This window comes from Elgaria multicarinata, chromosome 13, assembly GCF_023053635.1.
Source record: "Elgaria multicarinata webbii isolate HBS135686 ecotype San Diego chromosome 13, rElgMul1.1.pri, whole genome shotgun sequence".
NCBI lineage: Eukaryota > Metazoa > Chordata > Lepidosauria > Squamata > Anguidae > Elgaria > Elgaria multicarinata.
In genome coordinates, this window is record NC_086183.1 from 8,334,662 (window position 1) to 8,350,509 (window position 15,848).

Genomic DNA, 15,848 nt, shown 5'->3' on the forward strand with positions numbered 1-15,848 from the left:
CAGACGTACCTGTGCCACATCCAGCAAGTAGATCTGCAGAAAGAAGCCCAAGGCGCAGCCGGTGATCTGGTAAGGCGCCCCTCCGATGGCGTAACACACTTTGCTGCATATCGATAGCTTGCCTTTGCTTTCTCTCTGGAAAAGCAGGGAGGAGAGACATACTAGTCAGCCACCATCAATGAAGTGTCCGTACAAGGAATTAACGGTACTTGCGTGTCTAAAACCCAGGGAACCACCCTCAGATATCCACGGACAGAAAAGCAAGCAATTTCTATAACATCGATTCTAAGCATTTGGCGGTGGTAAGGAAATAGTTCGCACCTATTATGAAGTTATTAAGACCCACATTTTTTTTAGAAGCCAAGTCTCTTACCTCAAACTTTCTAGCAAAGGGGTGGGGAACCTCAGACCTGGGAGCCAAATCTGGCCCTCGTGGGTTACCGAGATGGCCACACACTCTTTCCCTTACTACTGATCTTTCGGTGGTTTCCTGGCTTTTGTGCCATTTTCTCCCCCCATTCCGAAAGGCTGAAATGCATCCCCTAAAGCTTCGTTACTGGCAGAAAGAGATTTATACTACAATGTGCTGGTACTTTGTGTAATTTTGGCCCCACCCCTTTGGCTCTGCCCACCACTGGAATGCGGGCCCCCGAGAACTTCTCAACTGAATGCAGCCCCCGAGAGTTGCAAGAGGTTCCCCACCTCTGTTGCAAGAGGCAATAAAAACAACAGCGTGCACAACGTAACACATGGAGCTATACTGAGTCAGACCATCACCACATCGAGCTCGGAATGTCTACCCTGACGAGTGATGGATCCTCAGGGCCCGAGGAAAAGGCATCCTTTGACTCAGGAGCGGCAAACCTGTGGCGCTCCAGACAGCATTAGGCTCCATTTCCCATCAGTCTCAGCCAGCATGGCCAGTGGTGGTAGTTATTGTCTAATAACATCTGGAGGGCCGCAAGTTCCCCACCACTGCTGGAGATGCCAGGGACCGAGCCTGGAACTTTCCGCCGACGAAAGCAGGCAGTCGGTCCTTGATTTATGCCCCCTCCCGCACAACACCACACACTGTCAACCCCATGTTACAAGACCTCACACTGTCAACCCCATGTTACAAGATCACCCACTGTCAACCCCATGTTACAAGACCACACACTGTCAACCCCATGTTACAAGACCACACACTGTCAACCCCATGTTACAAGACCACACACTGTCAACCCCATGTTACAAGACCTCACACTGTCAACCCCATGTTACAAGACCACCCACTGTCAACCCCATGTTACAAGACCACCCACTGTCAACCCCCATGTTACAAGACCACCCACTGTCAACCCCCATGTTACAAGACCACACACTGTCAACCCCATGTTACAAGACCTCATACTGTCAACTCCATGTTATCCATACGGAATAATCCCCACTTCCTGGTTTCACATTTAGAAAACCCACCTCCAAACCTTAAGTAAGGGAATCGGCCCTCCGGTTGCAGGCCAGACATGGTGGTTGAAGGGTTTTAAAGAGGTTCCCCATCCCGGTTGAAGGGTTTTGAAGGGTTATGCCGACCTGCATGATTAGTAACCCGCCAAGCCCAATGCAGCCCATCAGCCACATACCCCAATCATCTAGGACCTCAAGAAGACTCCTATTTTAGCTGTTTGCCTGGGGCTGCAATATGAATGGCATAGGTCGGCCATGTGTCATCTTTTACAGAGGACAGCCCTTTATTGGAAGCCCTGCCAAAGGGCCACTCTCTCTTTGAAGGGTGGCTAGGGGACCATCCTTTTTTTGAAGGACTGTCCTGTGCAAGTCTGTTCTAAAGATAAAGAATCCTAGGAATTGCTGCTCATCCATGGTGAGCACATGGACAGCAGACTGAATAGGTAGGCACACACGTGGACACATTCCAGCTGGACATCAGGAAAAACTTCCTGACTGTTAGAGCAGTACAACAATGGAATCAGTTACCACTAGAGGCATTCAAGAGGCAGCTGGACAACCATCTGTCAGGTATGCTTTAGGGCGGATTCCTGCATTGAGCAGGGGGTTGGACTCGATGGCCTTTTAGGCCCCTTCCAACTCTACAATTCTATGATTCTGCATTATGGTGAGAAGGACTATATTCCTATTTCAATGATTCATGTATATGATTTTTAGGCACATCTGGGCCCTCTCTTTTGGGGATTCCTAAGTGGCTACCCTCGATAGTGGTGGCTCAACTTCCAGCAGGCCACAACACAATAAATGCCCAGGGAGTTGCACTCCGCATGAAGGATCATAAACACAACTAGCCAATACTGAATAATCCTGAGGGTGCAATTCAAAGAGTCAACTCCAATTCAAAAGACTTTATTTACCTTGCCAGTCTAAAACAGCTTTGTTAACGAAAAGGCATTATGAAGCATTCCTGAGCTTCTGCATCGTTCACTGGGAACAACATGGCAACCAATTATTTTGCAACTGGCTGTTTTCATTTTCAAACCTCTCTTCCTTGGCTTAATAAGTGCAAAGCCTTGGATGAGTGCAGAAAAGGGCAACTGAAATGATCAAGGGCCTGGCACATCTCCCCTATGAGGGAAGGTTACAACAGCTGGGATTGTTTAGCTTGGAAAAAAGGAGGGTTAAGGGGAGACCTGATAGAGGGGTACAAAATTATGCATAGTGTGGAGAATGTGGATAGGGAGACTTTTTCTCCCTCTCCCATAATACTAGAATCCAATGGGGTCATCCCATGAAGCTCATTGGTGGGAGATTCAGGACTGATAAAAGGAAGTCCTTTTTCACACAGCGTAGAGTTAAACTATGAAATCCACAGCCACAGGATGTAGTGATGGCCACCAATTTGGATGGCTTTAAAAGGGGGTTGGATAAATTCCTGGAGGGATGGCTGTTGGTCCTGATGACTATTTGCAACCTCCAGTATCAAACGCAGTAAGCCTGTGTACCCTAGTTACTGGGGAACATGGGTGGGAGGGTGCTATTACACCATGTCATGCTTCTGGTTCCCTGGTCGACAGCTGTTTGGCCACTGTGTGAAAACAGTGCTTGACTAGATGGACCCGTGGTCTGTTCCAGCAGGGCTCTTATGTTCTTATGATGACCATCAGGCCACATCTGTCTGTTTCAGCCCAATGCAAAAGTGTGACAACAGTGTCACTCCCACTTCTTACTAGCAACAGTTTGCTTTGTTCAGTGTTCGCAAACACACCACCTCAAACAGTCAACGGACTGTGTCAATGACAGACAATAGACGCTCGCCCAGAATTAGCGTATGCTGCTTGTGCTGTGCGTGGCAATGCTGTCAGTGCCAGAAGAGGCGGAAAACTAATTAAGACCCACCCTTCCTGCTAAACAGCTGGAACACTACCAATCCATCCATTCTTTCATCCCCATTTGGCCGGGGGTGGGTGGGTGGGCGGGCAGCTAGGAGGAGGAAAGCCTAGGACAGCATCGATCAATCCAAGGGTCACTTCCCCCACCCCCAAATTAAAACTGGAAGTAAAATTAGCTGTTGCAGTCCAAAAGACTGACTTTTTGGTACGTACATATAAAAACTATCTAGCTTCAGAGGAAGTCCCCTTCTCCAACCCTGGGTTAGGGTGACTTTGTGCCCTACTTTATAGAGGGCAGTCCTCTACTTGAAGGCATCCTCTATCTGTAGGGCTGTGCAGTCCAACACCCAAAAGAATGGAGACCAGCAGGGGCCTTGGAGCTGCCCACCAAAACTTAGCATCTGGGCAGAAGACTAAGAAGCAACACACAGGACATCCGGTCAGACTTCCCTCACTATGGTGAGATGTATTAAGATTCTATTTAAATTATAGTAATTAGTTCCAAATTTGCATCTATACACATCTTATACAGGCACATTTTATGCAAATCTGTCTTCTTTTTGTCCTCTTTTTGCAATGCCTCAGTGGCCATGCGTGTGTTTCTGCAGGAGCCACAGTTCTGGTTGTGCCTCCCAATTAGAAGCAAAAGCAGGGGGAGAAAAGAATCCAATGAAGTGAAAAGAAGGGAGAAAGGAGCATTTCGGCCTGTACCTTTTCAAGGCCTTTTCCGGGGAGTTGTAGTCTGCAAAGATCTTCTTATCAACGGAATGTCTTTCTCTGATTGTTAACAGCAATCTCTATTAACAATCAGAGAAAGACATTCTGTTGATAAGAAGATCTTGGCAGACATCTTCCTACAACCCCCTGAAGGCCTTGAAAAGGTACAGGCCGAAACACATCGGGCTTCACAACCTACAATAAAAAATTCAGCACCCTGAGAATTCGTTTCTCCCTTCTTTTCACCTCCCAATTAGAAGCAAGCAGGCAAGCCCTGAGCAGCAACTAGTGCAGACAAAAATTAGGCAGTCCCCTTGGAGGGAAGGCCAGTGATTTGCACCAGGAGTGACTGGATGATATGCTCACACTTGCTTGATTACATCAAGATAATCCAGGAACCTTAGATTGGATTCTGAGAAGCCTTTATTTAAAAATTTCAAAATCAAGCCACCCTCTTTGTCATGGCAAAGCAATGATTCACGAAGCTTTGCCACGATGTACAAATGTTAATAACATTAAGTGCATCACGGCAAAGCTTTGGAAAGGGCTGGCCTAGAATCGAACCTGTGCCACTCCTGTGCCGTCTAAACCCAATCTGGAATCCAAGTCATGGTTAAATAGATTTGCAGCTAGGCCCAATAGGCCCTCATCCCTTGCAGCCATGCAGGATTTCTCTGCCGATAAAAATCCATGTTTTAAGAAAGGCTCTTTTAAAATTAAATACTGAAAAACTCTCTTTTAAAACAGCCCAGTTGATAGCAAATTTTAATACACAGTTTCAATTTCTGTGAATCCAACCTGCAGCTTCCCCAGCAGACCAGCCTCTTCACTTTGGAGGAGGGGGAAATGTGAGCTAATTTGCATTAGTTAATACACACTGGTACATCTGCGCAAGTGCGCATTCGCTCTTATGAGAATTAGTGCAAGTAGGACAAAATTCCGCTAAAAACACACGATTCTGTCTCTGAGTGGATGATGGAACAAAAGCTGTCTGACAATCCCTGAACCACAGAGGGAACACATTTAACAACATCTGTATATCCCCAGGTACAACTAAGACACCCTTAAACTTCCTTTTCTACAGGACCACCATTTAACCTTCCAAATAGCATAACTCTGCGACTTTTCGGACTTGTGGTCAAGATACTGCAATAGTACACTTCAAGCAGTATCCCTAATCCGTTTCATGACGTATTAAAGACACAAGATGGTTTTTTGCCGCAATGTAGCTACACACAGCCCTGCAGGTTTGTAAGTGGCAGCAATCTAAACCAGGAGCACCACCACAAATGTAACCTATTAATCGAATGATCATCTCCTGGAGAAAATCACACTTCTTTTTACCAGTCACTACAGGGGATCAAGTTCTTGTATCCTAGAAGCAATGTCCTCTTAAGACTGCGATCCTTTACACTAATCTCCATCCTGGGGCACTCTAGATGTCTTTGACTACAACTCTGACCATCCCCAGAGAGCAGGGCCATTGCCCAGTTTGGGGAAGACTACTATAAACATACTTCTTCCCCGGGAGTAAACCCCACTGAACTCAATATCTATTTCTGAATAGATATTTATTTATTGCATTTATATCCCATCTTTTTTCCTTCCAGAAACCTAAGGTGGTATACATAACCCTCCTCCTCTCCATTTTATCCCCAGAACAACAACCTTGTGAGGTAGGCTGGGCTGAGAGTATGTAACTGGCCCAAAGTCACCCAGCGAGCTTCCATGGCCAATTGGGGACTAGAACACGGATCTCCTGAATCCCATGCATAGGATGTACTAGGACTGTACTGCACTGCTGCAAGTGTACTCAATATGGACAGACTTCAGGCTCATAGGATCTATTTCAGGGTTGTTGGTTTTTATTAGAAAGCAGAAGTATACCAGCCAGAGCCAGACACAAAATGGTAGCTCAGTGGGCAGAATCAACAGTCTACTGGACCCCATGAATCATACACTGGCATATATACAAAGCTACAAATTTGTATATTTATTTCCTTTATATGCACATCCCAGAGAACAGGAATTCTTTTAAGACTACCCTCTAAAACTGGTCACAAGAACTGAACAAAGACCTGGTCAAAAACTATAAATTAGTACTCCCATTTTACAGACTAGGAACACTGAGGCTGACAGATAAGCAACCATGCCCATGATATGTTTTCCTTGGAATTTCGCTTGCTCTATTTAAAGTATCAGGAGATCTACTGGGAATCACTCTCAATAGATCCCGATCTAACTCCTGCCAGTCCCTGTTGCAGAGACTTGAAGTCACACATGTTCTCTCAGCAATCTTCACAACAGCTCTGTAAAAGTAGGCCAGTATTATCGTTCCCTGTAGTACAGATGGCAGCAGAGGCTGCAGCTTGCTAAAACCCATAGCTGAAGCCCGATGCAAAAGAGGACAATGCTCTTACACCTTGAATCGCTGTGTACAAGAGGAGATTTCAGCAGGTGTGGCTTGCATGACAAGCTAACCCTGCTGAAGTTCCCCCTTCAGCGCCATTATTAAGGGCTCGGGAGCCCCGTCCTCATCATGTGTCCTCATCGTGTGCATCCTGCTACCTTCTGTAGAAGTGAGATTTGAACAGGGAGCGGCTGCTGGGAAGAGACTCACACAGTCTGCCACACTTCCTGGTTTACGCGGCAGGGATCCAGCATAAGCTCCAGGTGGCAGCCCAGCCATACAAACTCTCAGATCTATACAGTAACTCGGAAGTGAGAGATAAGAATGACATACAGCTTCCTCGTTCTGAAATCTGGACAATACAGAGTCCAGAAGACCAGCCCCCAAATGTCATAATAAAAATGATGGATTTACGCAGATACAATTGACTTCTCTCGGAAGACGGTGGGAGGCAAGCAATTGCTCTAGCCGGTGGACAGTGGCAATCAACTCTGATTCTACAAAGCAATACAGCTGCCAAGTTAGAAGTGCAGCTGCATCCGTCTGCAGAGAGAACAGCTGGAGCAGCTTCCCCAGAAATTGGCAGCTGGGTAGGGAGGAAGAGAGAAGGGAGGGGCCTAAAAAAAAGAGGGCCACGTATTTCCATGGCACTGCATCACTTCCCCCGTGGAAGCTCAAGTTCTTCTCACGCCACCCAGCAGAGCACAGAGGATTTTCCAATAACATGACTGGTTGCATTTTCACCCATGTCTGGACCTCCCTTTCACAGGCTAAGGGGCTGAGTCTTTGAGAGAGTTGCTTAAGGATATCCAAGTGCTGGAATAAGGATCAACATGACCGACTAATACCAACATCAACAGGGGTTATTGGGTAGCATCCAATGTTAGCCCTATGTAGAGTAGACCCATTGAAATGAGTTGGATTGAAGTTAGTCATGCCTAACTCAAGTTGCAATCATTTTAATGGGTCTTCTTCACAGAGGCCTAAAATGGGATAGTACCCATTGGGTTTCCTTAACATTGGAAGCCAGTGTGGTGTAGTGGCTAAAGTGTTGGACTGGGAGTCAGGAGATCTGGGTTCTAGTCCCCACTCGGCCATGGAAACCCACTGGGTGACTTTGAGCCAGTCACACACACTCAGCCCAACCCACCTCACAGGGTTGTTGTTGTGAGGATAAAATGGAGAGGAGGAGGAGGAGGAGGAGGATTATGTATGACGCCTTGGGTTTCTTGGAGGGGAAAAAGGTGGGATATAAATGCAATAATAAAAATAAAATAAACATTCATCGCTTATTATTCCTCAAAGGGCAACAGACAAACTATTTCTTTTTTAATGAGTTGCTTTGTTAGTTTCACCTTCCTGTCTTGGGACTGGTCACCCCCTCCCCACTTTAAAAAAGGAGAAATTAAATGAGGAAGAGAGGGAAGAAACAGAGTTTGCTAGCCTGCGGGGCTTTAATGGTGCGTGTTTAAGGGAAGCACACATGCCCAAAAAGGGCCGCGGCTCCTTTAACAGCGTTTGGGCCCTCGCTTCTTATGAATGAACTTGGACGGGTCAGAGGATTCAACGCCTGCTTTTCCGCCAAGGGAATCCAAGGCAAGAGGCGGTGGGGGTCCATGGGCGCAATCCCATCCCGACCACCGGCTGTAACTGAAATTCCACCCGACCCGACCCGCCCTAAGAGCCCCAGGGCAACCCACAACGCCCCCCTCCCCACCCAGCCACCCACCCCGGCTCCAGTGGCTCCTACTTCGGTCCCACCCGCCCGCCGGTTCCTTCCAGCCCCGCTCACGCGTGGGACGCAGAAAGGCTCGCACCACCCGACGCCGGGCACGGCGAACCTTAACGCGGCGGCTCGGATCTACCCGGGCTCGCGTCAGAGGCATGGTCCGTCCAGCCCGGCCGTCTCCAAGTCGCAGGGGTAGCCCTTATAAGGAGCGCGGAGGGGCCCCGCTTCCTCCCCCCCCCCCGGCCCAATCCAGATGGGATTCGGAACTGCCGCATCCACTGCCACGCCACAATCCGTATTCGGGTGTTCCGGGGGATGGGGGGTCTACTATTCCACCCCACTCGCCTCCAGCTCTTTCTCTTTGTCCCAAAGCTTTAGCCTTCCCCCACACACATCTATGCCACGCCTGGCCCAATTAATAATAATAATAATAATAATAATATACATTCCAATCGATCCATTTTCTCCCCCTAACGATCTAGATCCACTCCGCTCACAACTGTGCTACACATGCAGCCCTGAACCTCCCAGCCGTGACTCCTCGGGAGTAAGCCCCCACTACCGCTCCTTCCGAGTAAAGGGAGGATTCGAGCTGCAGCTTCAAATCACCCGGGAATTCCGTGCATTTCCCGCCGCCCTGCCCTTCCCCCCCCCCCGGCCTACGGAGACTGCCCCCCTCCCCGCCCCCCTTTCCCCCGGACATTGCCTGGGTTTACCTTGGGACGGCTCAGTTCCTCTTGTTTTAAGATGCTTTGCTGCAAAAGCCCCGCGGATGACACGCTCTCTGCTCCTTCTCCTTTGGCCATGGGCAACCCACGCGGAACCCCGAGGCAACGCAGGAGACCTTCTTTTGTTTTAGTTTTTCTCCCCCTTTGTCGCTCGATCGCTTCTTCTGTTTCTCGTTACGGTTTTCCTTCAGCGCGCGGGGGGAAATGAAGTACCAAATAGCACACGGAGAGCGGCTCCGATAAGAACGGATCGTGAAGTTTTCTTTCAGTTTTCGCGAGCGCGCTCAGCCGCGGCGGTCGAATGAATGGGGAGGCGGAGGATTGAATTTCATGTCCACGCCGCCTGTCCCTAAAAGACGCTCCCCGCCTCTTTCCCTTAAAGACACTCCGCCCCCTTTCACACGTACACGTTCCCCGGCGAGCCGCGATGCCCAAATCCAAAGGAGCCAATCAGCGGCCGCGCCTCCGCAAACACCCACAACTTACCCACCCGGACGTCTTACGCGTCGCCTGCGCCCCGCTCGACTCAGGCCGGCCGGGCGCCTAAGTTTAGCCTCCCCACCTGCCGCCTCCGCTCACTGCTTCTGCCTTGTATTCTGGGCCTCCGAAAATAACCCGGGCGCTTAAACCGGCTTAATCCCAGCTGTATCCCCCTGCTCAAGACCGCACGTGTCAAAGGCTACAGGCTGCTTGTGCTTCTCACCCTTGAGGTGCCTGAGGCGCACGCTGCAGCTTCTTCCAGAATGGAAGTGGGAAGCCTGGCACTTTCGTCCTTATGTCTCCCAAAGCAGGGGTGGCCCTACTGTTAGACCAGGGGTGCACAACCTCAGGCAGGGGTTGTGGGGGGCTTTTCTGGCCCTGTGGGGGGTTCCCAGTTTTGCACTTGGGGGTTCTGCAGAAGCTACTCTTCAGGGTGGGGGGTTGGACTCGATGGCCTTGTAGACCCCTTCCAACTCTACTAAAGTGCTGGTATCAACATTTACCAAAGTGCAGGTATTAACATTTAAAGCCCTAAACAGCTTGGGGCCGGGCTATCTGAAGGAAGGCCTCATCCCGTATGTACCTGCCCGGACCCTAAGGTCATCCTCAGGGATCCTTTTCTGTGGGCCTGTGCCAAAGGAAGTGAGGCAGGTGGCTACCAGGAGGAGGGCCTTCTCTGCTGTGGCACCCCGGCTGTGGAATGAGCTCCCTAAGGAGGTTCGCTTGGCACCTACATTATATGCTTTTAGACGCAGGGTGAAGACCTTTTTATTCTCCCAACATTTTAACAATCTATAAATACATTTTAACATGGGTGTTTTAAATTTGTAATTTTGCATTGCTGCTGTTTTAATCTTGTTGAGCTTTTCTATTGTATTTTATATTATGGTATTATACTGTTGTTTTATACTTTGAATGTTTTTAATTTTTGTGAACCGCCCAGAGAGCTCCGGCTATTGGGCGGTATAGAAATTTAATAAATACTATTCTTTGATTCTATACCCCATTCCCGTTTCCCCTCAACCACTGATTGCTTAAGAACACAAGATAAGCCATACTGCAGACCAAGGGTCCATCTAGTCCAGCACTCTGTTGACACAGTGGTCAACCATAGGAAACCCACAGGCAGGACATGAGAGCAACAGCACCCTCCTGTCTATGCTCCCCAGCAAGTGGTGCACACAGGCTTACTGCCTCGGATACTGGAGGTAGCCCATAACCATCGGGGCTAGTAGCCCTTGATAGCCTCCTCCGCCAGGAATTTATCCACCCCCCTTTTAAAGCCATCCAAATTGCTGGCCATCACTATGTCCTGTGGTAGTGAATTCTATGTGCTGTGTGAAGAAGGACTTCCTTTTATCTGCCCTAAATCTCTCACCAATCAACCTCGTGGGATGATCCCATTGGGTTCTGGTATTTTGAGAGAGGGCGAAAAATGTCCCCCTGTCCACATTCTCCACACCAGGCATAATTTTGTGCCCCTCTATCAGGTCTCCCCTTAACCCTCCTTTTTTTCCAAGCTAAACAATCCCAGCTGCTGCAACCTTCCCTCAGAGCGGAGATGCTCCAGCCCCTTGATCATTTCAGTTGCCCCTTTCTGCACTTTGGTGATTCCCTGGCTTTTGTGCATTTGCCCGCCAGCCTAAAGGGTTGACATGCCCGCTCCAAAGGCTTAGTTACAGCATGAGGAGCTTTAAGCTAGAGTATGGTGGCATTTTTTGGGGTTTTGGCCTCACCCCTTTTGCCTTCATGGGAAAGTGCTCCCCCCCCCCCGAACTTCTCCAAAATGGAATTCAGCCCTCGGGCTGAAAGAGGTCCTGCCCCACCCCACATTAGGCAGAGAGAAGGTGGCAGGTGCTGGAGGGATGAGAAGTAGTGGCAAAATGTCAGAGGACAGGGCTGTGTGCGCCTTGTGGCTCCCTAAGTAAGCCGGCTATCCTCAGATTGTGGTGGAGGACGCTGTCTGGTCGCCCTGGTTGAAGTAAGAGCCTGCTGCCAGCTCTTGTCTGCTTGTGGAGATGGGGTGGCGGTGGGCAGGGTGCCGCCTTGTCCTTTGCCTCAGGCAGCAAAATGCCTTGTGGCGGCCCCGGCAAAAAGGGCTGTTTTTATGCACTCTTAAATGTAACCCTTGCAGAGGTGTAACAATGAAGCCTGTTTCCAATTTTAATTCAGAGGCACGGTTTGCCTTCCAGTGCTTGAATTACAAGTGGGGGGGGGGGAGAGAGGCAGCCCCACAAGCCCACCTAACTTTTGCAATGACCTCTTTACTGATTTAGAAGACATGGGGAGGGGGCATGTTTTGGCCTCCCTGCCACTATTCAAGGCTCCCCCTACCTGGATCTCTCCTGTGGTGGCGGTTAATATGCTTAGTTGGGCTAAGGAGATCAGTCACTTTGTTTAATCAGGATGTCTGTTCAGATAATGAGTTCAGATAACTACAGGGTGTGTGTGGGCAGAGGGAACCTGAACCACATACATTTGGGTCAACCCCCTCCTAAGGCTATCAGGGACATGCTTTAGGCATGTGAAAGGAAGAGACTCTGCCATCACTTGCAGAAAACCTGCTACATCTTCTGTTTCAATAAACAGGAGTGAAGGCACACTTGGCCGTTGCTCACAGGAGCTCCTGCAAGTCCTGGCCATGTGCACAGCACTTAGCATGCACCCCTCCCCCAGAAGAATCCCCCTGTTATCTCCAAATTGTTGTTGGAGATAACAAGGGATTCTGCTCCCCACCTCTTCCCCAACCCCCTGTAGCCTCTAGGCTTTGGGGGAAGAGTAGGCAGGGCCATGGGGGGGGGGAATTTCCAAAGGCCAGATTAGGCCAGCGTGCTGAAAGTCCCCTTCCCTGTTTTAAGGACCCTCGTCCCTTTGCTCCCCCCTCTATTCAAACACTGTTGTTCTCTCTCAGAGTAGCTTCCTCCTCACGTCTGGGTTTCTCTTCTGGGGGCAGGCCACCTCATAGGAAGGCAGCAACCCCAGGGCCACAACTTGAGAGCCTGCTTCAAAGTTCCCTGCGATGCATAGAAAGTCCGTTGAAGCATGAAAGCAGGGGGGCTCTGGGTAGGGTGACCAAATGACCGGATGTGCCCGGATTTGTCCGGGTTTTTGATGGCAAATCTGGGAGGGGAGGGGAAATCCAGATTCCCCCCCCCCCCGAAAGAGCAGCTCTAATGGGAATTAACAAAAATGCTTATAACTCCGTCATTTTTTAAGATAAAGACATGAAACTTAGCACAATGGTAGCTCTTAGGAAGGGCTTTAGTCATACCAAATTTGAAACAGATCCGTTCATCCATTGATTTTTAAGGAATTTTTTAAAAATTGAGGTTTTAAAATTATTACTTTTAAAATCGTCATTTTTAAAGATAAAGAGATGAAACTTTGCACCATGAAAGGATTTAGGTAGAGCTTTAGCCACACCAAATTTGAAACAGATCCATTCATCCATTGATTTTTTAGGATTTTTTTAAAAAATGAGGTTTTAAAATTATTATTTTTAAGCTGTCATTTTTAAAGATAAAGAGCTGAAAGTTGGCACCATGATAGCTTTTAGGTAGAGCTTTAGCCATACCAAATTTGAAACAGATCTGGGGCCAGTAGCAAACACTGTTAACAACAACAGCAGCTTGCAATGTGAGAAGATACAGTCAGAAAAGATATTTGAGGGAAGGGGAGAATGTAACACACAGAGTATAGCAAAAGCTTCAAAGTACAGCAAAAGCTACAAAAGTAGGAGTGAGTGAAGTTAACTTCAGATACATTGAATCTCTCACTTGTTCTTTATTTCAGTGATTTTAACATTAAGATGTTATGTAGAACAGATTTGTCTTAAATGTGTGCTGTAAAATCAGACATGTGACCAAGGCTATGTTTGGGTGGGCATGCCCCCTTGGTACTGAACACGCCCCCTTGGGGGGCGACCATGTTGTCCTCCTTTTTGGTTTCCAAAATATGGTCACCCTAGCTCTGGGTCCAGGGATGATATGCCCTGAGTACTGGTGAGTGGTGAGCCAGAGTGATGGAGGCCCATTGCCCTCATGTCCTGGCTGCTTGTGGACTTCCCAGAGGCATGTGGTTGGCCACAGTGGGAAGCTGGACTGGATGGAACTTTGGCCAAATCCAACAGGGCTCTTCTGGTGTTTTTATGAAGATGAGACCCAACTGGTACTTCGAGAGCACGTGAAAGTTGCCACTCTTACTCCCTTTGCTGATAAAAGGGCCCACTAATGAGTCTGTCTCCCAAGGCCCTGCAAAATCATGGAGCTGACTGGTCTTCAGTTACCCAGGCTGACTTTTAGTTCCTCTTGTGGTGCAGGCTACAACCAGTTATGTGAGAAGCCGACACTGTGTGCTGAACTCAGCCATTAGACTGGGGTTTTGTCACTCATTGACAGCCCCAGTATCCCACAAGGGTCAAACCTAATTAAACGTATGGTGTATGGACTGATATTTTGCTATTCCCTTCCATGCAGACCAGATTTGATCTAGCAAGAACCTAACTTCTGGGAACACACCAAATGTGTAGCAGCTAGGCCAGGAGGATTTTGGAGGAAGAAGTTCCTCTGAAAACTTGGGAAAGGGTGGCGTCTCTCTCCACCTCTCCCTGGTAGGCCACTGTGTTATGTGTATACAAGATGCCTGTTTATTCTAAATAACTGTAAGTACTTTCCCTGCTGTTGATAGCATCAAGGTGTCTTCAAACACAATGCACTCACTACACAGAAAGCACTTTCATGTAGGATTTGTAAAATGAAACTCTGGGTAGTTCGCCACATACAATAATTGCTCATGTGCCTGTTTTGCTCTGTGTGTTCACATGCCAGAAAGCTGCAGATGGCCACACCTTCCTCATGTACAGGCACTCTGCTTTCTGTGATGGACAGAACATTTTGGAAAGGTGGAGTAGGCCCTGCTCTGGTAGCGTTCTCATGAGCAAATAGTTCAGAAATAGTGACTTATTCCCCTTTAAAGGGGAGTTCATATTTTTGTTTACTCTTAGGGTTGCCACCTTTGTGTTGCTTTTTGTTTTAAAATCTGGTTATTTTAAGCTGAGGGCTTTTCTACATGAGGCATTTATCGTGTGCCCACTCACAGTTGTTTAGGGGGTGGGGTGGGGGGTTAGATGGTGATGTGACCCTCTAGTTCCATTTCTGTATCTAAAGAGCACTTTCAGCGAGTTTTTTAGACCAGGGAAAATGCGGCATTTAATTGTAAAAGCATGTTTTTCACTTGTGTATTTGTGTCATTCCACCATATCACAGTGCCACCTAGAGGTTATGTAGCAGAAAAGCAGGAAAGGAAAAACTCTTCGTGTACTGCTCAGATCTCAATTCTGGGACAAAACCAAAAGTAGATGCAGGGGATTAACAGCCTTGTGTAGCAAAGCTCTGAGTATCTCTGAGTATACCCCGAGTGCCCTTTATTTGAGCAGAACATTTTCTAAAAGGCCTTAAGTTAAGTTGCTTCTGAGCATGTCCCTTTTGCAGCTGATGGGGAAACCCTGAATTCTAAGTTTTCAAGAACTAAGGGTATGATTGCCACCTCCCAACCCCATCCACCCACCCCACCCCTGACACACACATACACACACCATGAGGTTTCAATCCCACATGGAAATTGCCAGTTTGACTGGTTAAGCAATTCAAATGCATACAATGAATTTATGGTAAAAGATTTCTTTAATTTGTGTCCCGCTGAGAATGCAACACTCAAAATCCTAGCTGCCTGCCTTGACCATTAAATAAAGTGTCTTGAAAAAAAAGGAGATACCTGGTTCCAGAGAAGTCTCTCCAGGTACATTTCAGGAACCATGAGTGTAAATCATATGCACATCCAAAGACGTATCTAAATGCAGAATTTGCCTATCTGCACTGCATTGCTTGGAATGTGCATTCAGGTACATCCCCATCTCCATTCAATTGTTGATGGAAATGTGAATTCAAGTACACATCTGAATGTGCATCTATGGGGTTGGAGTAATAGACAACTTATGGATACACACCTTATCTGTTGTTGCGGTTCCTGCTACCGTATGTGGATTACTTTCTCTGGATCGGGGCCAGTGCATTTATCCAAATATATTCTTATACTAAAGAATTCAAACACCCTGAACAAAAGGTACCTTTCTTCTTTTCTTTATTTCTTTATTACATTTTTATACCGCCCAATAGCCGAAGGTCTCTGGGCGGTTCACAAAAACCTGAGCATCAGAACTCACTGCAGGGAACTTTTGTTCTAAAATATCTACAACAGCCGGATCTGAGCACAGGAATTTGACAAAGAATTTCTTGGGAAGAACATGACTCTGGGGTATTTGGAGGCATTTGTCCTGTGGGACTTGGCAATCGCATTCCAAGCTCTTGACACCTGTTGAGGCTTAGAGGGCAAATTATTTCGAGCATTTGGTCACATCAACTCCTTTATGGCGGCTGAGTTTCCATTTG

The 15,848-nt window shown here is 47.8% G+C and overlaps 2 protein-coding genes across 2 annotated transcripts in view; one reads left to right on the forward strand and one right to left on the reverse strand.

Annotated features, from left to right (window-relative positions):
• Positions 1 to 9,023, reverse strand: part of MFSD2A (MFSD2 lysolipid transporter A, lysophospholipid) — a 43,379-nt gene extending 34,356 nt beyond the window's left edge. Inside the window, exons 1-2 of the mRNA XM_063140813.1 lie at positions 8,911 to 9,023; positions 10 to 135 (exon numbers count right to left, since the gene is read on the reverse strand). Of these exons, the coding sequence (XP_062996883.1) occupies positions 10 to 135; positions 8,911 to 9,000 (216 nt within the window). The 5' untranslated portion in view covers positions 9,001 to 9,023. The remainder of the gene's footprint in view (positions 1 to 9; positions 136 to 8,910) is intronic.
• PPT1 (palmitoyl-protein thioesterase 1) overlaps positions 1 to 15,848 on the forward strand; it is a 276,709-nt gene that overhangs the window by 125,169 nt on the left and 135,692 nt on the right. The window lies entirely within an intron of this gene.